The 24964-nt window shown below is 35.1% G+C and overlaps 2 protein-coding genes across 3 annotated transcripts in view; one reads left to right on the forward strand and one right to left on the reverse strand.

Annotated features, from left to right (window-relative positions):
• The window catches only part of EFTUD2 (elongation factor Tu GTP binding domain containing 2), a 35849-nt gene extending 18976 nt beyond the window's left edge, over positions 1 to 16873 (reverse strand). Inside the window, exons 1-13 of the mRNA XM_058181260.1 lie at positions 16805 to 16873; positions 15683 to 15797; positions 15187 to 15352; positions 14166 to 14244; positions 13208 to 13283; positions 12409 to 12474; positions 10661 to 10696; positions 9548 to 9638; positions 5827 to 5909; positions 4290 to 4456; positions 3761 to 3885; positions 1896 to 1959; positions 345 to 439 (exon numbers count right to left, since the gene is read on the reverse strand). Of these exons, the coding sequence (XP_058037243.1) occupies positions 345 to 439; positions 1896 to 1959; positions 3761 to 3885; positions 4290 to 4456; positions 5827 to 5909; positions 9548 to 9638; positions 10661 to 10696; positions 12409 to 12474; positions 13208 to 13283; positions 14166 to 14244; positions 15187 to 15352; positions 15683 to 15787 (1153 nt within the window). The 5' untranslated portion in view covers positions 15788 to 15797; positions 16805 to 16873. The remainder of the gene's footprint in view (positions 1 to 344; positions 440 to 1895; positions 1960 to 3760; positions 3886 to 4289; positions 4457 to 5826; positions 5910 to 9547; positions 9639 to 10660; positions 10697 to 12408; positions 12475 to 13207; positions 13284 to 14165; positions 14245 to 15186; positions 15353 to 15682; positions 15798 to 16804) is intronic.
• Positions 16874 to 16950: 77 nt separating this feature from the next.
• On the forward strand, positions 16951 to 22686 carry CCDC103 (coiled-coil domain containing 103). 2 transcript variants are annotated; one of them, XM_058181276.1, is made up of 4 exons: positions 16951 to 17243; positions 20248 to 20407; positions 21355 to 21487; positions 22013 to 22686. In XM_058181276.1, the coding sequence occupies exons 2-4, from the start codon at positions 20280 to 20282 to the stop codon at positions 22487 to 22489; spliced, it is 738 nt and encodes a 245-aa protein (XP_058037259.1). In that variant the 5' UTR covers positions 16951 to 17243; positions 20248 to 20279; the 3' UTR covers positions 22490 to 22686. The 2 variants fall into 2 exon arrangements, with proteins under 2 accessions (XP_058037259.1, XP_058037258.1); XM_058181275.1 differs by having other exon boundaries at positions 16952 to 17243; positions 20263 to 20407.
• The last annotated feature ends 2278 nt before the right edge of the window (positions 22687 to 24964 follow it).

Here is a 24964-nt window from a genome sequence, read left to right on the forward strand (position 1 = left end):
GAACTAAGGAAGAAAACTATTTTATTTTCTGAAGTTTATGCAAACAGGATAGATGTCAGATAAAGAATCCCAGAGCTAAGAGCTTTTGGAAATCTACTCTCTAGATATAAGTAGACAACTGCTGACAGATGGCTGTCATATTGTTGCTTAAATACATGTAGCATAGTAAAGTATATAACTGCTTGAGGCAAATACCCCTAATGTTTTATTCTTGGAAATGAAGGATAAGGTTTTTTTTCTGCTCATCTTTCTTCTTGAAATGACATGACTCTCATATTGTAAAAATAGCTTACATTTCCAATATTCCCAAAGAAAACATGATTATGTTTTCCAGAGTTAAAAACCTACCTGGGCCAATATTTTGTAAAGAGGCTCAAGAATAAATTCCACAAAGCTTCGCTGGGAACTACTTGTTGGTGCTTTTTTAGTGAATTTTCTCCTAGAACATACAAAATAATACATAACTGACCATGCATGACACTTAAAAATCCTATTCTAGTGTTGTACCAAAATCCTTAGGAACATTGTAGCCATGTATCAAAGTAACTGGGAAAAAAACCCTAAAAAATGCTCCCATTTTATTTTCCCAACCATACCAATCAGAGTAATAGTTACAATTTCATCCCCCCCCCCATTTCTCTTGAACATCAGATGAGTGAAATTGGAGATTAAATACCAGATGGAATGCAACCACAGCTATCAAAATCTCTTCTGAAATGACTCAGGTTTTGAATATCTGAGAAAGCAGTTTGATTTGCTTGTCAGAATAAGCAGAAATGCATTTGTTCATACATATACCTCAATAACTGGTTTGGCACAGCAACCAACAGGACAAGTACAGTCATTAACAGATAGTTATGATTGCAGAAAAAACAACTGCAATCAGCCTGCCTTCCACTGAAGATCTGTATACTGCATGAACCAGAAAGAGGGTTGAAAAAATATCTACAGACCCTTCACATCCTGCACATAATCTATTTCAACGTCTCCTCTCAGGATGCCACTATAGAGCACTGCATGTCAAAACACCCAATTTCCCTCCTGTGCCATCACTCTGCTGAACACTTAATTCCAACAGCACTGTCTCATTTCTCACTTTCGCTATTATCTTCTCCTCTGGGTTTCTTGTGATTTATTGTTGTTTTGTAACTTATGATTAACGATTATAACTATAATTATGACCTATAACTTGATGTTTATATGTACATTGTGAGCTTATGCACCAGAGATAAATTCCTTGTGTGTCCAATCACACTTGGCCAATAAAGATTTCAATTCAATTCTATTTTATTTTCTATTCTAATATTCCACCTCAATTCTGCATGGATGTGCATTCACAGAAGAGACAATCCCTTGCTCCCTTCTCATAGACCAAGATATCCATTCACCCCATTTATTCACCATGTCAGCAAAAATACCACAAACTATCTCTTGCCAATTGTTTCCATCTTTTGGTGTTGTACCAATATGCTTAGGAACATTCTAGCCATGTCTTAAAGTAACTGGAAAGCAAAACTCAACAATGCCCCCATTTTATTCTCTAATTCTACCAGAAGAAATTCACTCACTTATCCGCTATGGAGTGTTGACAGACAGGGCCCAGATGAGAGCCTCTTCTGCTGTGGCACCCAGCCTCTGGAATATCATCCCCCCCCCAGAGATCAGATTGTCCCTGTCCCTGTCCCTACTGGCCTTGAAGACGCGGTTTTGCACTCAAGCCTGGGGAATAGGTGTGTAACAGAACCCCGTTCTTTGTTGTGTTGATCAATTTTTAAAAAAAATTCTGAGCTTCTGTGTTTTATCTTTTTTATATTTGTTTTTATTTTTTTATATTGTTCATTGGGCAATCATATAAATCAAATAGATGGATAGATAATAAAATAGTTGTTCCTTACGTTTTGGGATTGAAATAAATATCTCCCCACAGTCGTTTAGCAAACTCTTGGTAATTGATGTCTCCTGTAACAAGCAGAAAGAAGTGGAATCTCATTTCAGTTCTAACAATCTGTACAATAGCCAATTTCCAGTAGGTTTTCCTCTGTTCCACTCTAATATAATGAGAAAATGAAACAGAACTTAATGAGGAGCTGCAATGAAAATAGACAGGCTGTTGCTTGAGGAGGAAAATTCTGAAGATACTATAGAATCTAAATTCTTCTTTTGAATATCTATCTTGAAATTTTCCCCTCAGTAAGCAATTGGGCAATTTACAAAAAGCTGCAACCCTTCATGATGCATGTTATACCAGACCATATTTCTCCCTTCTGATCTTAATGAAGGAAGCAACCTGGGATTAGAAGCCTGTGTGCTATCCATATTTTAAAGCATCCCATTTGAATCCTTTTTACTAGTGGCCCTTCTCTGCCCGTCACAACTTGAGATACAATATTACTAACTGAAACTGAATATACACACATGTATTACAACTCCAAATATAAGGCTTGATTACTAATTAGAAGTGGGAAACTATGAAAATTGGTGTGTAGTCTGGATGGCAAGTGAAGAAACAAAGTGAGACCCTTTGAGACCACTGAGACCATTTGCACCATTCAGATGATCCTGATGACATAGATAAACCTCCAGGTGACGTTAATGACTCACTAAAGAATGCAAATGACCAGATGCCTGTAAGGAGTATAAAGCCTTCCATTCCCCACCAGCCAGTCAAAGCTGAAGAATTGAAACATCTTCAAAGAAAAACCAGAAACTCCAGTTGCCTCTTGAAAAAGCACTTTTGAGACAACCATTCCCGATGACAGAATCTCCATAGACACTAAACAAACTGAGAGGATGCTAAAGTGATTTAATAAATAAGAAAAAAATAGAGAAGAGACCAATGCAAGAGACCAATATACATAGCTGCAGAAGATCAGAATGTTCCAAGAGCTTGTATTTGTATATGCACATACCATATAAATATATATCATGAATGTGTAATGGGTAAATTCCTTAAAAGAATACTTAAATGAGGTTATGACAGAGGCAAGATAGAAGTTCTTATTCAATAATCATTCTTTAGCTCTTAGGTGTTCTTACATGGGATGCATAGAGTTAAGGGGAAAAAGATAAAAAATAAAGAAAGTCAAAGACATTCCAGGGAAAATGCTTCAAAAGTCATTTGGAAATTTTAATATTCTATTATTTTGTAAACAACTGAACTCCAGTTTGAAAGGTCTCCTAAATCTTTGCTCGGCAGCTTTTGGAACTTGTTTTTCACTTTAAAAGATGGACAGATGGACAGGTAGATTAAAAGATTCTTAACAAAATAGCAAGACCTTCTAGTAAGCTTTAGTAGAAAAAGATGACTCTCTGAGAACATGCTGCTCACTAAGCGATGAACAGAATATCAACATTGTTTCTCAGGGAGCATCACTGTGAAGAACATAGGCCCCAGCCTTTAAAATGAACACATGCTAAACTTTGTGACTATGGGAAAGTATACAAGGATCATTTATTTATTCAAGTAAAGTTTTCCTTAGGAATTATGATTGAAACAGCAGACAAGCCAGATTCCTATCTCTGCTACTTTCAAGCTATACAGCTCTATCAGTGGAAAGCCTCAACTGCTGGGCTTGTTTGACTGTGATGTAATATTTGCAACTGGTAAATCTAAATACGTATGGACAATCCATACATCAACACTGAAAAAATAAAATATAACAAACATTTGGACAAACAACATACGGATTTTGCAATTGGATTAGCCTTTTAGATAAGAGGATGTCTTAACATAGTTGATAGTTATTTATCCAATGCTTACCATACATGTCAGCATATATCTTGGCAAAGGAACCCAGTGTGAAACAAATGCTAAACTGAGAGCTGGCAAAACAGACATTGCCCAAAAGAGGTGAAAGGATCAGGTTCTCATCTGTGGAATACATGCTGAAAACAAGAAAATATAGTATCAAACAACTTCATCAAGAGAAACAGTAAGATCATAAGATAAACATGAATCCACATTAAAGCTTTTGCCAAAAGCTTTTTGTTTTGAATTAATTAATGTCAAGTTGCTAACTAAAAGTTTTATTCAATGAATCCGAGGTGTAAGAGCACATGTTTACAGCAATAAGTAAAATTATATGAGCAAAAGATGAATTATATTCTAGGTGTACTTTTAAAATCATTTTCTTAAAAAAACCCAAATATTTTAAAATAGAATCTTCCCAAATTCAACATTTAAAAAATGTGATGTTTAAGGAAGTCTGATGTTCTGAATTGATAGCTGTATTAAATGTTGAGGCAGTAGGATTCATGCGTAACTATTATAAGCAATCTCATTTCTGTACCTGATTAAGCCATTGACTTCATCCACTATGTGCCGCAGCTTATAATAGGCATCAGTAGGTGGCAGCTTTAGTTCTAATATCAGCCTGTCAATCTTGTTAATACACACCGTCACTGCCAATCTTTCCTGTACTGCATGCTTTATTAACCGCTCAGTGTTCAGCATGACCTAAAGGGAGACATAATAGATAATGGCATCAGGTAGGGCTTGAAGAATAAAACACTGCATCTTATCTGGTGGAGGAGCAGCCTACATAACAAGTATGCTCAACTGTAAGCTTGCCTGTCTGATCTATTTATCTATCAATCTAATATAAATATTAAAATAAAAATAACTTTTCACAAAATAAATCTCTATACTGCATAAAATATCAGCCAATTACAGGTTTAATTGTAGTGCATTATATTTTATAGTACACAGACATCTAAGCCTATGCAAACATAGAGAAAAAAGTCAGAAAGGATGCCATTACCAAAAAAAGAAAGCTATTTGTATAACCTTTTCTATTTCTGCACTGGGCAATCTTTACCCTTGGATAAAACCTCATGCTTAACAGATAGAGCTATCAATTCAAATGACTCAAAAGGAAGAGGAAGAAAGAAACTGAGGTATGTAGTCTGTAGTCTTTCCTTGAAATTGTAAGAATAGAGATTTTAGAAACCATCTTGAGGCTCAAATGCCAGATTGCTTAAAAAAATTTTATGTCAATTTTAATAATGTAACTCAAATGTTTCCAGGTTTCTTGCTTCAAAATTCTCTTAGCATCTTAGTCATTTTTTCATAGTGCCATAGGTCAAAATTGTGAACTACTACATCTCAATCTGAAAGTTTACAATCCTGTGGCACTCTTTTGAGTTCACTGCAATGCCCCAGTGCACTGAGATACAGTTTGGGAACTGTGAATATAACATGTTTCTTTTCCTAATCTGAGTAGATATTTGAAACAATAACTCTCCTTCTCCTTTTCATTTTTTTATAATCATTTAGGCTGCAAACAGTCTTCTTTCAGAATTGGAGGGGGGGAGATAGCTGTTCTTCCTTTCTGTCTAAACAATCTGTGTACAAGTAGTCCTAACTTACAATAGTTCATTCACAATATCAAAGTTCAAAGTTACAACATCATTGAAAAAAGTGACTTATGACCATTTTTCACATTTATAACCATTACAGCATTCCCATGATCATGTGATCAGTGGCCAAAATTCAGATGCTTGACATCTGACTCATACCTATGACAGCTGCAATATCCCAGGGTCATGTGATCGCCTTTTGACCTTCTGACAAGCAAAGGCAATGAGAAAGCCTGATTCACTTAACAAACATGTTACTAACTTAACAAGTGCAGTGATTCACTTAACAATTGCAGCAAAAAAGATGGTAAAATGGGGAAAACTCACTTAACAAATGTCTCACTTAGCAACAGAAATATTGGGGTCAATTGAGGTAGTAAGTTGAGGACTACCTATACTTGTTTATCTGAAGTATTGTGTCTTTTTCCAGTAGGAAAAAAACCAGCCTAAGAGAACACACACACTCACCCCCTCAGCTGCATCAATGAAAAGTACCACACCATCAGAAATGCGAAGACCTGCTGTGACCTCATCAGAGAAGTTTACATGACCTTTAGGAATTAAAAAAACAAAAAACACAATTAAAAAATGACAAATCAGTACATTTTTCCCCTTAGGAAATAAAGATAATTAGAACATGAGAAATCAGCCGATTGTGCTGCAAAGCTTTGAACATTACAAGTCAATGGCATTTTTTACGTCCAATAGGGAAACAAAGAATACTGCCAATCTAAAAATATTCTTAAAAGTATTTGCTGATTTCCAGTGTCCAGAAATTCCTGGAAACACGTTTCCATGAATAAGTAAACCTTGAAAAAGACCCGGCTTGAACTTGTTGTAGAAAGAAAATTTGTAGCCCTGTGGTAGAATACCAGCAGATTTTACATAAGTAAAATCTAAAATATAACCAATAATATCCTTAAATTGGCTTAGGAAAAAAGAAACTAGCCTTTAAAAAATGCCACTATTTTAAGGAATCAATCCTTAAAATCAATGTTGCAGTAGTAGTAGCAGCAGCACCATTTTCTTTATGCTGGCCCAGAAACCTGAAAAATTATGAGATAGTACAATAATGTGAAATCCAAACATTTGTTCCAAATCAATTTTAAAAGATGTTAAAATTTGAACATCTATATGAACCCACTAAGTGAGGTCATCCAATAGTCTGATGAAGTATCATCAATATGTTGATTGATTTTATATTACTACCTCAGGCAGTATGGGAGATTGTCAATGTCCTGTCACAGTGCTTGGAGTCTTAAAGGATCTGGAGGGGACTAAAGTTGAATTTTAATGAGATGGAGTTACTATTTATACAAAGAGACTCTCTCAATGCCAATGTATCTCTGGATGGGTAGACATTACTCTAGAACAGGGGTCTGCAACCTTAACACTTGAAGAGCCATTTGGATCACTTTCCCGCAGAAAACACCAGAAGCCACAAAACCTGGGTGGGCATGGCCAACTCGATGTGACTCACTCCCACCTAGTCACATGATCCCCCGCCACGCCTACGCAGCCTGTCATTAGGGCAGAGAACTGGCTGTTAAATTATTTGTAACACCCAGTCCTGCCTAACCTCTCCCCTCCCAACCACCTCTTGTCACACCCGACCTCGTCTCTCGGCTGCTTGCCTCAAAAATCTCAACGTATTTATAGTTCTGTAAAAATATTGTTCATATTTTCTCTCTCTCGGTTTGTCTTTCTCTTTCCTACGCTTTCCTTCTCTCTTTCCCTTCTTTGTCTCTCGTCTCTTTCTTTCCCTCCCCTCCCTCTCTCTGTCAATGAATTTATGAACAAAATGGCAAAACTATTTTCTGGACTTTCAGAGACACATTTCGCCCTTAAAATACACATCTCTCCCACCCCCCGGGAGGGGGAGGAACTCCTGAATCCATGCTGGGTGGTGGGAATCTGATGTCCAGAGGCTGATGAGCACAGGAGCAGCGCGCTGATGATCAAATGGTCTGCAGAGAGCTGAAGACGAGCTGGCCGGCAGAGAGGTGGGGCATCACAACATTGGCAGCTCTACAGGAAAAGCAACTGACATTCGGGAGCTGAGAGTGAGACGACAACGACGGATAGTTGCATTGTGGCTCTGCATTGTAATGGGCTCCAGGAGGGGACCCCTTCTCCATTATGAAGTGCACTAAATTTCACTGTGCTGTGCAAAGTGCTGCGAGAGCAGCAAGTAGGCCTTAGAGGCAGCAATAGCAAATGTACCACAACAAAGGTGGAATGCTGTTTTGCGTAAAGGCAAGTGCAGGGAGATTTACTTCCGAACTAAGGCTCTGGCCATCGCCACCAGCACAACAGGGTGACAGCTCTTTCATCCCTCTGCTGCGACAGAGCGACAGCAAGCCGCAGCAGAGGGATGAAAGAGCCACATATGGCTCTGGAGCTGTGGGTTGCTAACACCTGTTCTAGAAATATCAAGTCCATTGTAGGAGGAGTGGCAGAACTTGGAGGCAGAGTCTGTTCTGACCTAGGCTTCCTCAGAAAGCATGAAGCAAAGTCTTAATCCTGGTAAAACCTCTTTTATTAACACAACTGTGAATTCTGTTCATTCACAGTCAACATGGCTTTGGCAAACAGTCTTTCAGCGGAATATTTATCAACCCCCACCTTATCTCACTTGGAACGCTGCCAGAGAACCAATTTCCAAATGCAGAGCAAGGCCAAACTTGGCACCAAGTCTATTAGAATCATGAACGGAACTTTTCAATATTGAAATGAGATGAACTAATTGCTTCCTGCAAAAGCCCACATCCTGTTTGCTCCTCTTTTATGTCCTATGGGAGGGGCCAATCATCTCCAAGGTGTGGACTTACTCGCGAGTCTATCTTGCTTTCTTAATTGTTCTTGTCTTCTGGCAGTTCTGCACATGCCCATGCTGGGAACGGGCTCCAGCTGTTCCTCTGCTTCGCTGCTGTCTAACTCCCTCTCTGCCTCTGATGCAGAGCCCTTGTCCAAGCTTTCCCCAGCCCCCAGGACTGGCCCAAGTTCCTCCCCAACATCCTCACTGTCCGACTCTGCTGCCGGCTCCGCCAGCAGGCCACAACAGAGTCAACTTAGAGGAATCAACTTAGAATCTCTATATAGCCACAAACAGATTAAGTCTTGAATTCCATTGTACCTTATCTAACGTCAAGGCATACTAACGTTAGTTTACTAGAATTTTGTGCATAGACATAGCTAGTAATAAATTAATTTTAATACAGAAGTTTAATGGGAACTTCACGTTTGGTCCTGATATTTTGTTCCTGGCATTCATCATCTGGTGCTCCTCCTTTACTTATTACTTATAGTAGGATAGCAGGTGGAGGCCATAGCTATGGGGACCTTTACCAAGCTTTGGGTAGTGCAAAAAGAGTGAACCCATTTGATGCAAAAGGAGCTAGCCATTACCATCTGATTAGATTACTGCAATGTGCATTAAATGGGATTGCCCTTGGAAAAAAATTTGGAAACTACAACTGGTCCAGAAGGCAATGGTCTGCATTCTTATTAATACTTGACATTGGCACTTTGTAACACAATTTCTGCAACTGATTGTGTTTGAGTGTAAATTAATATGCTGACATTGAACTATAAAGACCTTTAAGGTATGCCTTGACTCCTGTGTATCCGCAGTACTACCTTCTCCCAATTATATCAGCCAGGCTTATCAGATCTTCACTGTAGGAAACAGTGAAGAATGCCAACACTAGGTAACACTGCTTTTTTGTAACAGTCCCATTGCTTTGGAATGGCCTCCTACTAGAAATCAATCTCACCTTTTCCTTAATAACAATTTTAGGAAACTATTAAAAATCAAATTATTTCAGCAAACATTTTTATAATCTTGCCAATTTAATTTCTTGAGCTATTTTATTACAACATTGTACTCATTTATTTATTGCAATTTACATGTTTTCTATGTAGATGCTTAAATTGTCATTTCACTATATTCACTATAGTCCACTAAGATTTGTCTGAATATGATGATATGAAACCAGTAATTAATTAAATACAGAATTTCAAAAGATGCAGATGTCAAGAACTGCATGTCATTCAGTATAAATTTTTTTGTTGTATACCATATACAAATATACCACTATTTTAAGATTCTCTTTTTAAATATAGTAGAGTAAAAACTTATTAGGCCAAATTTCTGCTGTTTTCTAGGTATCTTGATGATTCAACTTACCAGGTGTATCCATGATATTGAAGAGAAATGATTTGCCCTTGGTGTCTGGGAGGACAATGGTCACTGGTGTGCTTTTAATCCCAACACCCCTCTGAAATAAAAACAAGATCATGATAGGGATGAAAATATGAAACTGTGGATCACAAATTTAGGATAGCAAGAATCAAAAAAATTCTACATATTTCTAGGAATACTGAACATTCCTAGAATTCTAGGCACTGAACATTAAATTAGAGGTCTGTTGTATGGTATTTGACAAAATGAAAACCCTTGAGCACCAAGAAAGATAATATTATGAGAACCTGGAACCTTTTTTCTAGATTTTGTATTATAGATAAGAATAGGAATAAAATTACCAGAATTAATTTATATTTATCTATTCTAGGTCAGATCAGATTCCCCTTTCCTAAAAACAACAACAACATAAAAGTAAAGAAAAGAACAACCAAAATAATGTTGAATTAGAACATATTTCTTCCTGGAAAAGCTAAACAACTGGAATTCTTAAATTTAAGGAAAAAAGAAAAGCAGAAGATAAAAACAATAATATATAAATTTATACATGTAAAGGGAGAAAAGGAAGATGTTTACACTTGCAGAACTCATTGTCAGAAGGTTTTGTTGAGATAAATGGAACTGCTTCCTTATCCAATATTTGTATAAAGAAAATATTAAATGTGGATTGGGATAGGATTTAAGAAATTGCTGAAACGAAATTCACATCAGCATAGCTATACGAGCTAGGATTACTGGAAATTATATTCCAGTAACAACTGAAAACATAGCTGTTCCTTACTCCATACATTAGTTTTAGATTTAGGACTATTAAGATCAATAAGGGTTTTTATAAAGTTACAGGGAAAACCTGATAGGTCACTACAAAATAAATAGTGAATAAAATTGACATTCTGCCCGAGATAACAGGCTCTTTTTTATATGTGCTAGAATTGAAGTAAAATTTATTGTTGTCTGGTTTTATACAGTTTTTAATATCTCAAAACATAGTAGGGATATAATGAAACAGTTAATTCAGGATACTATACAAGATTAAAAGAATCACAGATACAAAACTTCCAAAAGGCCATAGTCAGTCACACACCTAAATATACTTACTTCTTGCTCAGTGAATAGAATGTCTGTATAGCAAAGCTGAGAAAAAACAGAAATAGCATCATTCAGACTGAGTTAACTGAGGCAGAATATTTCATCCAGACAGTTAAGTAATAATGAATATTGCTTATTTTATTTCTGCTTTTCCAATCTATCCTCAATAAGACACATAAAAGTTCTCTGAAATCTCTGTTGTTATGTATGTATTATTATTTTTTATTCTTTAGATTTATAACCTGATTTTCCTCCAAGAGATTGAAACATCTTATATGAGGCTCACATCTTATTTCATTCTAACAGTCTTATGAAGCTCTGCTATATGAAAGAGAAGGGCCCAAAGTGACCATCGAATTTCCATGGCAGAAGATAAAACTGAACCTGTGACTCCTTGCACAAAAATCCCAAGAAAACTATCTAGATTATAATGGATTATATAATTGGAAGACTAATCACTTTTATATGCTTTTTTTTTTTTATTGAAAGAGTTTTAAAAAACAAAAACATTTTTCCCCCTTTTTTCCCCCCTCCCTCCCAAAAAAACCCCTTCCCCCCTCCCTCCCCCGGCTTCCCGGGTCAATCACAAGGTATTGTACATAAACCAAACATAGAATAAAATTTTCCCTTCCAAGTAACCACATCCAAAGCTTTTCATCTCCCGACCCCCTCCCCATAACATAAAATAACTTTCTAATTATTCAAAGGCAATCTGATATTTCTTAATCTGATATCTATTTTGTAGATAATCAATCCATTTTTTCCATTCAATTAAATATCTTTCCTGCGTATTGTCTTTTAAAAAAGCTGAGATTTTAGCCATCTCAGCCAAATTAATAACTTTCAATATCCATTCTTCTATTGTAGGTATCTCTTCTTTCTTCCAGTATTGTCCAATCAACAGTCTTGCTGCTGTTATTAAATTCAGAATCAATTTAGTCTCAATCCCTGTACAATCCGTTATAATTCCCAAAAGGAAAAATTGTGGCAGGAACTTTATCTTCTTCTTCAGTACATTTTGAATAATCCACCAAATTCTTATCCAAAAGACCTTAATTTTCTTGCAAGTCCACCAAATATGAAAATATGTAGCATCATCACAATCACACCTCCAACATTTCGCTTGGATATTAGGATACATACATGATAATTTTTTGGGATCTAAGTGCCATCTATAAAACATCTTATAAAAATTTTCCCTTTAATTCTGTGCTTGTGTAAACTTAACATTTCTAACCCAAATTTTCTCCCATGTTTCCAACATTATTGGTTCCTGAATATTCTGTGCCCATTTTATCATACAATCCTTTACCAAATCCTTTTCCGAATCTATTTCAAGCAACACATTATACAATCTCTTTATATGCTCCTGGGTCTGATTTCTAATTTGCTTTATTAAATTTTCCACCCTTTGCATTATACCAATTTTTTGATCTTCTTTCCATCTAGCACTTATTTGCCCATATTGAAACCAAGTATAATTCCTCCCTTCTTCATTTAATACCTGTAATGATTTTAATTGCAATCTACCTCCTTCAGCATACAAAAGTTCTTTATAAGTAATCATTTCCTGTTTCTGTTCTATATTTATATTCTCTATTGCATGTCTGGGGCTCGCCCATATAGGAATCTTGAATCTAATTTATAGGAATATTTTTTCCAGACCCGCAAAAGAGCACTTCTCAACACATTTTTATATGCTTATAGTACCATATACCTACTTCCCATAAAAAATGAAACAGCATAATGGAACTTACATCCTGGTCGTATCGCTTCCTGATTTCGGGATGTGTCTGTTCGATCAGGCAATCCACAAAACAAGTCTAAAGACATTAGAAAAGAAGAAAAAAAAATGCACCAACTAGTTAAACTGCAGTGTTAAGAAGTATAAAGATGTGGTTCTTTTAGCTCTTTTTACAGTTAGAAACAAGATGACCCATAATAACAACTAAACAGCATGGGAGTGGGAAGTGTTAAAAAAGTCAAGAAGTTATCGGCACTATCATTTTTAATTTTCTTTCTCTGTTTCTCTCACTCAGACAGACACAGTCACACACACACACACACTGTAGACACTTTGTTCCACATATTTCAGAGGTATATTAAACATTAAAACTTATTAAAATCTCTTCAGATTATTCTATTTAAACATACTGTGTATGCCACTAACGTTAAAAGCTGCTCTCAAATCCCAGAATTATAAGAGTTGAAAGGAGGTGTTTAGATCATCAAATTCAACAATCGAGAAAGCCAGTTTAAAGTATCTTCATTGGTTCATCTGTCTAATAAAAATGAGCTTTTCTTAGTAAATGGTTTCTGTTTTTATTAAAAAAGAGGCTTTCATATGTTCAAAACGTTATGAAAAGCACCATTAGGTATTTAATAAATTATTTAAAAACATTCATTTCAAATTAATTTAAAACTTGAGACACCAGATATAATCCTATGATGATTAATAAAGCTTAGAATGATTTCACAGATTTTTTATTACCATATTTATTTATTTATTTATTAAATAAACCGACCCTATGAGTGAGCATTTTAATAGATGCTCACCTTCCCATGGTGTAAGTGTCCACAAAGTGTAACATTCCGGATCAGTTCCGAGTTGTCCATCAAATCTGCAAGAAAACTAAGAGAAAAAATCAAAGAGAGGAAAAAGATATTAGTGATTATCACTGCCTAAGGAAAATTTGGTCTCCCATTTTATCCTTGTCAGAGATGGAAATAATTACAGCCTTATCAGTTTACTATACTTTGCAGTTGTGTATTTAAATAGCTTAAATGAATCTCCCAATACTGGAGTGATAAGAATATATTTTACCAAAATCTCTTCACAAAATGGAAAAGTTCTCATATTAAAATGTACAAAGCAAGAGTATTGTCCTATTGAATTGAGATGGGAAGAAAGCAATATGAGCAACTGTATGTTTTTGATATCAATAGCAATTAAAGTTCAAAAAAATATCTGTTTCTAATAATTGTAATTTATAATTCATGCTGATAATATTCTGCATTTCCTCATCTCTCTTTCCCATTACTGGCCACTTGCAGCAAACATTGAGAATAGAGAATAAAAACTACTATAGTGCTGATTATAAGTTCTGCAGATAATGAGATAAGTAGGAAAGAGTTAGCCCACGACAAAGAATTGCTGACTGAAAAATTGGTTTCAGCCTTCAGAAAAATTGAGTACAATACAAAGGGTAGACAATGTAGGAGTGCAAGCATGATTATATAAAAATAGATTAAGACTGACTTAAAAGAATAGTGCAGAAACACAAGTGTTATAATATGAACTAAGTCATCTTTAATTAAACTTGTACGCTGCATATAAGTTGGACTACATCTCTCAGAACATAATATAAATTAAGATGGATACTATAACAACTAAAAGTTTTAGTGGCCAATCTGTAAAGAAGATGTGAAGAAAAGAACATAGAGAAGCAAAATCACTAATAGAGGTTGGAGGGAAAAGAAGAGGGAAAAGAAATAAATCTAAAGCTCTACTTACTCCATTTCATATACAGTAACTGGTAATGTTTGCTCCATAAGGGAAAATTTCTTGGTCTTCACTGGTTTAATAATAGGCTCTGTAGGAAAAGAAAGCATTGAAATAATACTGCCTTTAATGGGAAAACGAGGAATTCCTAAATCATTTATCAATGGGAAAAATTTCAAAAATACATGCCGCAAACCTTAAACTGGATTTCTGATTTATACATAACAAATAAAAAGATATTTGTTTTTGTTTAAAAAGAGGCTAGGGATATTTTCCAAGTATCAAATAGTGAATGTACTAATAGCACATTAGACAGAAGAATATATTTGTCTTAGTTCTTACTGATGTATAACTTCTGGCCTAAAATATAGCATAGCAAATCAGCGTCCATATGTTATTTAGTGCAAATATCTGAGCACACACTCTACAAATATTTTTTGGGACTGCATTGTAGGTACCTTTCAAATAGGGAAGTATCTTTATTTACCAGATATGCTGTAATCTATCCTGGTTACTTTCTCATCATGTTAATACAGTTTTTCCCCAACTTAGCAATTTTAAGATATATGAACTTCAACTCCCAGAATCCCACTAGCCAACACATTGGCCAGGTTGATTGGAACAGTCTTTCCCAGCCTTATGTCATATTTCTTGTGGAATATGAAAAATTACAACTATGAGAGCCATTCTGGGGTAGTGGCTAAAGTGCTGAGCAAGAAACCGAGAGACTGTGTTGTAGTCCTGCCACAGGCATGAAAACATTGGTGACTTTGCACCAGTCACTCTTTCTTAGCTGAACACAATTTACAGGATTTTTGTGGTAGGAAATATAGTAAGTAACAGCATTAGGCATGTATACTATCTTTAGCTAATCAAAAATAAAACTAATAAATAAAATAAGTAAAATATGATCCTTCTCAGGCAAGCCAGCTGGGTTTACAGCAACTCTATAGTAATCCAACAAAACCGAACTACGATTTGGAGAAGAGTGTAGCAAGTTATGCAACAGAGTTTTACCATTTAAATCTCTCACCTGTAAGAGGCTGTGTATCTTCTTCCTGCACTATAGTTTCTACTTCAGGGCCATATACCTCCTCAGCTGTTGGATAATATTTCTTATCCTCATGTAACACTACATCCATCCCAGGGTGGTCTTCATCATGGTCTCCCATATCATCGTCATCATCGTCGTCATCAGGCTGAAACCAAAATAAATTGCCCTTAGCCAACTATTAGCAATAGAGTTCCACTTACAGAATTTAGGGCTGATGTCTACATTCAGTTATAATTTGCAAACATATGTGCATAGTGGATAGTTTGTAAATGCTGCCAAACAAGAAAGTACTTTCTCAGCAGCATGTAGCAGCTACTCTTAAAATTAAGGCTCACACTGTTTTCAGGAGCAAGATTAACAGCTTAATCTTTAATCTGTTCATTACAGAAACTGAATTACAGAAGCATGTAAAAAAAACCCTAAAGGATGATCTTAAGCATGAATATTATTTGTAGCATAAGAATGAAATCAGTACCTCATCAAGATCTTTTGACTCACGACCCATTTCATCATCATCATCATCAGAATCAAGCTCTGGACCAATATAATTTCCAAATTCATCATACAGGTCTGTATCCATGTTGCTGGGTCTTGAATATAAAAATAAATAATTAAAATAGAGCTAGTTTATATTCTGAAACTATCACTTTAATATTTGATTGCTTTGCTAGTTATTTAATGTGCCTTACCCCTGCTTGCAATATTCATATTGGGATACTTTTCAATTTATTATCTTAACACCTTAGTTTTACTGCAAGCTTGATACTTTATCAGCATTTAATATTACTCTGAATAGCTTATTCCGTTTTTAGTTTCACATTTTATTTTCAGCTTCACAGCTATAAGCTGTGAAATCAATTCATTAGCTTTCTGCCAGTATTAATCCAAGAGCTGTTTTTTTTAAAATCAGCCTTCCATGATTCTCCCTAGTTTTAATTATCAGATATAACTTCTCCAACTCCTTTTTAGCCACAATTGCCCTCATATCATGTCACTCATCTTATCCAGAATAAGAATAATTATTCTTACAGAATCAGTTGTTCTAATTCAATAGTCACTTTTTCAGAAACTTCTAGTTTCTTTAGAAATATAATAGCTTTCTGTTACAGGTTAAAAAAGAAGAAAAAGCAACAAAAAATAGCATCTTATCAGAAATGAATCTTGTAGCTGTATTTTCCACAAACCTAGTCTATCTGAATGCAAATATGTTTTTACTGTTGAGTCCTTTTTACTTCAGAGGAAGATTATGTATACATTAATCTCTTTCATACTGCAATTAATAAAGATGTTTCAATAAAATATTGTATAAGATGTGTAGACATTTATTCTCTACCATTTGAAAGGGCGAAGTCTTGTTTTTTAAAATGCCTAAATCTATCTTCCCATTAGCTTCCATGGGTACCCTTCTCCCAAATCTCTACGCGTTGCCCTGTCATCCATTTATTCGAATTCCAGCACGTTCGTTCAAAGTATAAAGTGCGTACTACTGAGAGATATTGTGCAACCTAAAGGCCGTTTATTGGTTTTAAAAATAAGCATATTTTTTTTTGTATATCGTAAGGTTTTACAAGAAATAGTAACGCACGCGTGCACTTACCTTTTTTGTTCTCCTTCTCAGGAAGCGCGCGTTGCTCGAAACGTTTCCCTTGCCGGCGCACGATGCGACCGTGGCACAAAAAGTCCCTTCAATTTCCTCCGGATAAAGTTGTCCATTTAGCAGCCTGATTGATTTTCCACATTTTTCCCCTCTGTTTGATGCTGGAAATTGAGAGGGATTTAGAGATTCGATTTCGATTCTTTTCGAGCCATCTCAGGAAAATTGAAATTTTTCAATTCAAAAGCATGGACTGTGATCAGGCGTTTATTATAGACTGCCCCGATCGCTAGAAGTCCATCTCGCCATTTCGATTTCCAATTGCTATGGAAACCGAATCGATGCTTAATTGCTATTGAAAGTGGAGGCCTAGGCTGGCGGGAGGAAAAAAATCGAACTACGTTGCCACAAACGTGGAAAAATCTTCCCTTCCTTCTATTTGGTAACGGCCAAGTTAGCGAGAGAACTCGAGAGCAGTTTTTGGGGTGATGGGTGTGCATGGAATAGTAATTAAGGGGCGTGCATAAGAGCGCAAAAGTGCCTACCGTTCCTGTCCTATTGTTCCCTTCATTATAGTATTATATGCATACTTTTACTTATACTTTTACTTATATATACTTTTTTCTCTCATGATGGGTTATTGTTTATGTTGATGATTGTATATACTGTTGTGACAAAATAAATAAATAAAAGTAAAACATATATGTATATATCACTCATATATGTGTTTATATACTATATAATCTTTTTGTATGATACCTACATATATTGTTGTGACAAAATAAATAAATAAATAAAATAAACCTGTAAAATCCGTTGCCACTGAATATGGAGTGGTCAAAAGAGTATTAATTCGGGCTGACTTGTTTACTGTTTTCTGGAAGAGTTGCTGATTATGTTTTTGCTTGCCTACTTGCTATTTTATATTGATGTACTTCTTTTCCGTCAGTGCCTGATCCAGGCAAACTCCAGGGCTGTAGGCGTGATTTGAAGTTGGAAAAAAAATGACCCACAAGAAGAGTGCATTCAATAGCAAATTCATTATAATAATTTATTTTATATTTTATAATATTATAATATAATATATTTAGTTTTATTATATTATATAATAAAACTAAACATTATAATAATTTAGTTTATAAAATTATTATATTTAATTATATATATTTATAAAATATAATTATATTTAATTATATAATAATTTAATTATTATATCATAAATAATAATTTAGTTTGTCAAGCATGTATGATAAAACAAGTATAAGTATAAACGTGACGTAAGTCTAAACAGGTATAAGTATAAACACAAGAAATGAGTACAAATAAATGGGGACAGAAGGACAGGGACAGTAGGCACGCTGGTGGACTTATGCACGCCCCCTTACAGACCACTTAGGAATGGGGTGAGGTCCACGGTAGACAGTTTAAGGTTGATGTTTTGGGGGTTTGAGGATGTAACAACAGAGTCAGGTAGTGCATACCAGGCATTGGCTGCTCTGTTGCTGAAGACCACTCGATTTTCTGCAGTCAAGTTTGGAACGGTTTACTTTGAGTTTGTATCTACAGGTATTGTATTATTGTAGTAGAAACTGAAGTAGTCATTGACAGGTAGGACGTTGTAGCAGACAATTTTGTGAACTACGCTTAGGTCAGACCGTAGGCGGCATAGTTCTAGGTCAGGGGTCTGCAACCTTAAAAACTCAAAGAGTCATTTGAGCCTGTTTACCAAAGAAAAGAAAACACCAGGAGCCACAAAACCCTTCCCGTGCCTGATTGTTTCTTGCGTGGCCACAGAACTAGCATATGTAGTTGAATTAAACGTTCTGTTTTCTTCTGAAACTTTATTGGATTTATCCACGGTTGGCCTACTGGGGGTTGAAAAGCTCAATAAATCATGAGCAGGCAGGTGTTGAACATTGGCAGTTGTGACGCATATTTTGATTGACGGAGGCGCAGCAGATGGGTGAAAGAGCCACATGCAGCTCCAGAGCGCAAGTTGCTGACCCCTATTCTAGGTTGTACAGGCCCAAAATTTCAAGCCTGGTGGCATAAGGTATTCTATTGCAAGCAGAGTACTCTTCTCGTGAAATACTTCTGAACTCACTCAATTATATTAATGTCCAATATACAGTGTGAATTCCAGGCAGACAAGCTGTATTTGAGAATTGGTCTGGCAAAGGATTTGTATGCCCTGGTTTACAGTACAATGTTACCGGAGAAGAAGCATCGCAAAATTAGGTTAAATTAGGTTAATGCCTTTTTGGCAATGCTGTTACAGTGAGTTTTGGCGCTTAGACCTTTTGAAATGGGTACTCCTATCAATTGTTCAACTATTCTGACACATAGTCAAGGTCACTTTGTAGGGCAGCAGTATTGTCGGTGGTGTTAAATAGTTTTATGTCATCAGCGAAGAGGACGCAGTTGCTTATAATATGATTGCAAAGGTCATTTATGTAAATTAGAAAGACAGTGGGTCATAGAACGCTGCCTTGGGGGACACCGCTGTTAACTGGTGCAGGGTTAGGGCACTCCTTATGTTGACTACTTGTTGCCTGTTTGACAGGAATGCAGCTATCCATTTCTGCAGTATTTCGGAAATACCGTAAGAACGTAGTTTTAACAGTAGGTTGTCGTGTACCACTGAATCAAAGGCTTTGCAGAAGTCTATGTAAATTGCATCTATTGCTTTACCCTGGTCGAGTTGTGTAGTCCAAATGTTTCTGCAGTGTAGGAGTTGTAGATTACAGGACAAATTTTTCCTGAAACCAAACTGCTTGTTAGAGAGTTAGTTACAATCTACTTGCAAGGATTTAAGTGGTTGAATTGACTCTAGAAAATTATATCTGTCAGTCTATTTTTACTGATTTTATTGAATAAATTCACTAACCACAGAATGATGAGGATGGGGGTTGTATTACATATATTAGAGAAAATAAAATGCAATCACCGTAACTTTTTATTTCATTTATTTTCACATTATCATGTTGGAGCTAGAAAAACAGTACCAAAAAAACCAGTATGGAGCCAGTTTTTAAAATCCGAACAGGCAGCAGGTATCAGATGAATCATGTATCATGCTAAACAACGAAGAGGATTGTTCAGTATTAATTTAACTTATAGCTTATTCACCGAATAATGATTAAACAAGACATGATTGACTTGGATGGCTGATTCCAGATACTGAGAGTTTACGGTTGTGATCTGACTAAAAATAAAGTAGCACAGTGAAAACAGCTATAGTTTTATTCTGTTTACTACTATATTTGTAAATGAAATGAGTATTACAAAGTATTCAGTAGTCTGTACCAATGGAAATTGAAGGTTATGTATCTGAAACATGTTATCATTTAGCAAAATTGGGCAAAATAAGCTGATTGTTTTCTACTATGCAAGTATTTGAAAGAGAAACCTAGCTTTTCAAATTAAATATCTAATTTATTGGTCAGCTGTGTTGTTCTTAGGTTCCCAACTGGAAGGCATGATTGATTTCCATGCTTTGGAGAAAGAGCTGGAAGAAGCTGTTGCCACAGATGAGAAATACCGGAGAGAAAATGAGGCTAAATTCCGAGCGGTACATCAGAAAGTATCATCTTATGAAGAATTCAGGTTTCTTGCTTTTTAGATTCCTTTATTGATTTGATGCAGAATATGGATAAAAACATTTATTTATTAGGGCAATTTCCTTTGAATTTCGCAAACTTATTAAACATATAATAATTAAATTAATAACACATGTAAGTTCTGGTTATTTTTAAAACCTGAACCTTTCTGGATGAAAGCACAATATTTATTTATTATGCTTTATTTTCATACTAACAATGATTTTTTTTGAGCTGCTTTCCCTCTGTTCTATTGGTCCCAAGAAAACTGGAGAATAATAATTTTCCCATAACCTTAGTACTTCTTTAATTTTATTTCATTGCTTGTAGAATGTTGGATGATATATTTACACACTGAATAGCAACTTAAATATTAATCACGGAATGTAGACATTAGAAAGCAATCTAGGAGACTTTCTTGTTCAATACTTTTATCTTGTGCAGGAAATGTACTACAATACTGGAGAAACATTCATTTCTGTGATATGTGTTAGCAACATAATGCAGCTTCCATTACCTTCAATTTTAATTTCTGCATACCTGAGAGAAGAGAGCCAAATAACTTAACAATTAAATCACTATGCCTCCTACTATTTTGCATAATATATCAGGGAAAGAAACAACAGTTGGAGTACATAACACAGAGGCTAGAGTTAGCAGTTAAAATTGAAGAAGCAGAGGTGTCCACTGCAAAAATACTGCATTTTTTCTCCTACATGTTGCAGTGTCTATTGTGTATGGCATATTGTATATTTTAAGTTATTCAGAATTTTATATGGTAGAGCGGCCTTTCCCATAAACTAACAGTTAAGAGGCCAGGCAAGATGCATGATATAACTTTCCTATTTCCTTAATAATTAGATGAAATGAAAATTTAGTAGCTTTAAACCAAGTTGCTGTTGCTAAAACGGTTATCTGAAATGTCTCTAGAATCTTTCTCCATTCTCTCTGCAGAGATATTGTTCTAGCCTCCCATTTGAAACCTCTGGAGAAAAAAGACAAAAAGGGAAGTGGCAGAAATGTGTTGTGGAACTCCTGTGTAGTTAAAGAAAAACACAAACAAGAGAGTAAGATAGACTTGCCTCGGGTAAGAGTAATTCTGTCTATGAGCTGAAATGTTTCTCCAAATATTTTTTTAAATTAAATCTGTTTTATTTTTTTATTTTATTTAGGAACTAAAACTAGAAGATTTTTTTTCAACCTTTGAATAAGTCTAACAATACTATGGAATTATTATTATTCTATTTTATTCTATCCTAACCTGCCCTATCCTATCCTGTCCTATTCTATCCTACCCATCCTATCCATCTTTCTAGTTTTATTGTTTTGTTGAAGAATTATACCCAAAAATATACAGTGAGAGCATGTATTTTTAAACAGATGGTCTTTTTGTATTCTGCTTTTCTCCTTTTTGATCTCTTCTACTTCTGATTGCTCATCATTAATTAATATATTGTATTATTTTTTTGTTTAAAAAAATCTGTTTCTAGCAGTCCTGTTTAAATTTTAGTTTCCATAAAACATTAATTGATACTTAAAAATGAAGAAGTTATTAATTGTAGAGTTGGAAAATATAATAATAGTGGGACTATGTCGTTTTTAAAAACTCTAGGAATTAGAACGCCTGCCTGAGACTTCCGCAGAGTTCTACAGAGATTGGCGCAGATGTATGAAAAACAACCAGGATCGCTATCTCCTCCTTCTCCAACTTGGATCCCAAAACTTGGGCCGGATCTTCCAAACAGATCTTGCTTTTGGCCTCTTAGGTGAATTTCTAGTGGTGCTGAACCAAAATGCTTGCATTAAAGACTGCAATTTTATCCTGGATATCTTGGAGAATTTATCAGGCACCAAACGTTTTGGACTAAACATTGAACTTCTTAGTGAGAAAGAGAAAGAAAACTGCAGGCAGTTGTTTGAAAAATTGCAAAAAATGGAAATTGATGTCGGCAATTTTTCTGAAATTCAGCAGATTCCAAACGAAGATGGTGCAGATGCTACTCAAATCCATTGTCAAGGAGGTAAAGGAATTGAAAAAAAAGTGTTAAAACTGATGAACCTTTACCAAATATCCTTGATCAATTCTTGAGTTTATACTAATAACTAAGGATGGAACCATTGTAATATAAAGAAAGGACTAGAGTGCCTTTCAAAAACATATCTATCAGCCCTTTTAGTATATATTGGAAAAATAAGAGCATATGAAAAATAGATACCTAATCAGAGAGTGCTTGCCTCTTGCTTTTTGTGTCTATTGCATTAAAATATTATATCAACTTAAACCATTATCAGTTTTAAAGTATGCATTATTTATTTTTGTAGTACTTTTGTCATATTTCTTATCACACATATTGATTGATCTTCTGCTTTAGTTAGAAGGCTTAGTCCTTGAAATATCAAAAGCACTACTGACAACTTGGATGTTGGTTCTTTGAGCATATTTATATAGAGATTTTTTTGATTAATAGATAAGCATAACAAGCAACTCAGCTGAAACTAGAGAGAACTACTTTTAATTCAGATTGAAGAACCTGAAAGCAAGTATTAAACATAAATACAATTTTATTAAGACAGTTTGAGAGAATGCATTTTATTCTTTAGAGCTACGTAGTGTCAGTGACCGGGTATGATAGATTGCTTGTCTGCTCTATTTCTAGGTACTTACCATAGCACTAATCCAGTTAACAGTTTGGAAGCAAGCTTTTGAGTATCTGCAATATTCTGACACATTCTGTTATAACAAAAATAGTATTGCATTTCCAGGCTAATATTAACTTGATACTACTATATATTAGTTAGAATTTCAACTAACTTAATCTTGATAGAGGAAAAATTTAAAACTGTGTTATTTCTAGCACTGCAATAAAACATTTGAGAAGAAATTTAAAGAAGTTGTTTTGGATCATGTTATCAGATGGAACTGTCCTATACCTAAAACCTATACAGTACTTAATCTTTACCCCCTGTATTCTCTTTCATCCTTCCCATCAGAAATGCCACATATACCTGAGAAGCCGTAGCAAGCTGAGAGTGCCTATAGCTCTTCATTTTCATTCATCTTCATTACTTTATTAAATATCAATATGCAGACTATGCATTGTCAAGAAATTTGCTATTATTAAGTGGTCAAATTGTTTTGCCTTGTATCATCTTGGGCACACTGAAGTAGAAACAGCATTATAAAAAGATATTAATGTGAAAGTAGCAGAAAGCAGCATAACAACACATATACGCTTCAACCAAGAAGATCAGATTTGGGGGCTGTACCAAATGAGCTGTAAGAGGAATATTATATTATGCCAAAGTGCGTATGTTTTTTTTACCTAGTTCAGAAGTTCCTTGGACTTTCCTCAGAGCTATTTAGCCAGGTTTTGCTTCCAATTCAAATGATAACATTCACACTCAGAGCAAAAACAACAACCACATGATTCTACCAGATTCACTTGTATTATTTTCCCAATCTGTAGATCCCTTGGTGTTCCACAAAAGACATTGTATAAGCTTCAGCAATCAAAAGGCTATCTACATCACAATTGGTCTAATTCATCTTAATTGTGATTAACACTTAACTATATAACTTAATATGTTATAAAGTTCTATTTAGAGTATATTATAGTAGTAAAAAAAATCACAAATAATAGGGAGGGTAGGTAGATGGAAAGAAAGAATCTCTGTTTGAGTCTTCTTCCCAAAAAATATTTCGGATGTTACATTAAATCTTGGTGAAATGAAACAGTTAATGAAACAATTGATGATTGAACAGTCTAAGACTATTATGCAATTCTGTCAGATGATCAGTTCTGGGAAACTTGAAGAGGAAAGTGCATGCTCATATCAGCCTGAAATACCAATCAGCACCTCTCTGATCCCATCTACCATCACTTTCAGTATAATGGATGCAGTCTTTAACATTACAATAGTAAAATGAAGGATGCCTTATGACATCCTTTCAGTCATAGGCTGATAGGCTGGGAATAAGACAAATGTTTGTCATGAATACCTGACAAAACACAAAAACCATACAGGTTGCCAGGTGTGTTAATATTGTAGTTACATTAGGTGCAAATGGGGAAATGTTTTTTGTTCCTCAACTGCATTAAATTTATTTAAGGAATTACGTAACTGATTTTTTTTCTGTATTAAGATGACAGGAAATAACTGTTATGTTGCAGTAATTATGCTACAGAAATGGCAGTACAGTCTGAAAATCTCTTAACATCAGAACAGAATGTGGTCCTAGGTTTTCTGATTATGAGGCAGCTTCATTTATACAATCAGTCATAATTGTTTTCAAGGGCTTATATTTGTCCATATCAGAACTTAGTTGGCATTCTAGAACTCACAAAAGTAATTCCAGAGTCTTTATTTCTTATGAAAGGATAATATACACATATGATACACATTGTTAAAAAGTCTGCTCTGAAAGAATTGGAACAACACCAGCAATTCTAGAATGAAAGCTAGAATCATTGATGTACATTGTTAAAATGTAAACTCCAGAATTTGTAATTAGCCTCTCCTATAGAACGTGGAAACTGTTGGGTAATATATGAACATCTATCAA

The sequence above is a fragment of the Ahaetulla prasina genome, chromosome 4 (genome assembly GCF_028640845.1).
Source record: "Ahaetulla prasina isolate Xishuangbanna chromosome 4, ASM2864084v1, whole genome shotgun sequence".
Classification (NCBI taxonomy): domain Eukaryota; kingdom Metazoa; phylum Chordata; class Lepidosauria; order Squamata; family Colubridae; genus Ahaetulla; species Ahaetulla prasina.

What these genes read in the sequence shown, in the direction of transcription:
- CCDC103 (XM_058181276.1), top strand. Translation starts at nt 20,280, where the DNA reads ATGATTGATTTCCATGCTTTGGAGAAAGAGCTGGAAGAAGCTGTTGCC. An exon ending in TCATCTTATGAAGAATTCAG is followed by an intron (nt 20,408 to 21,354) that starts GTTTCTTGCTTT and finishes TTCTCTCTGCAG; the next exon opens with AGATATTGTTCTAGCCTCCC. An exon ending in GTAAGATAGACTTGCCTCGG is followed by an intron (nt 21,488 to 22,012) that starts GTAAGAGTAATT and finishes TAAAAACTCTAG; the next exon opens with GAATTAGAACGCCTGCCTGA.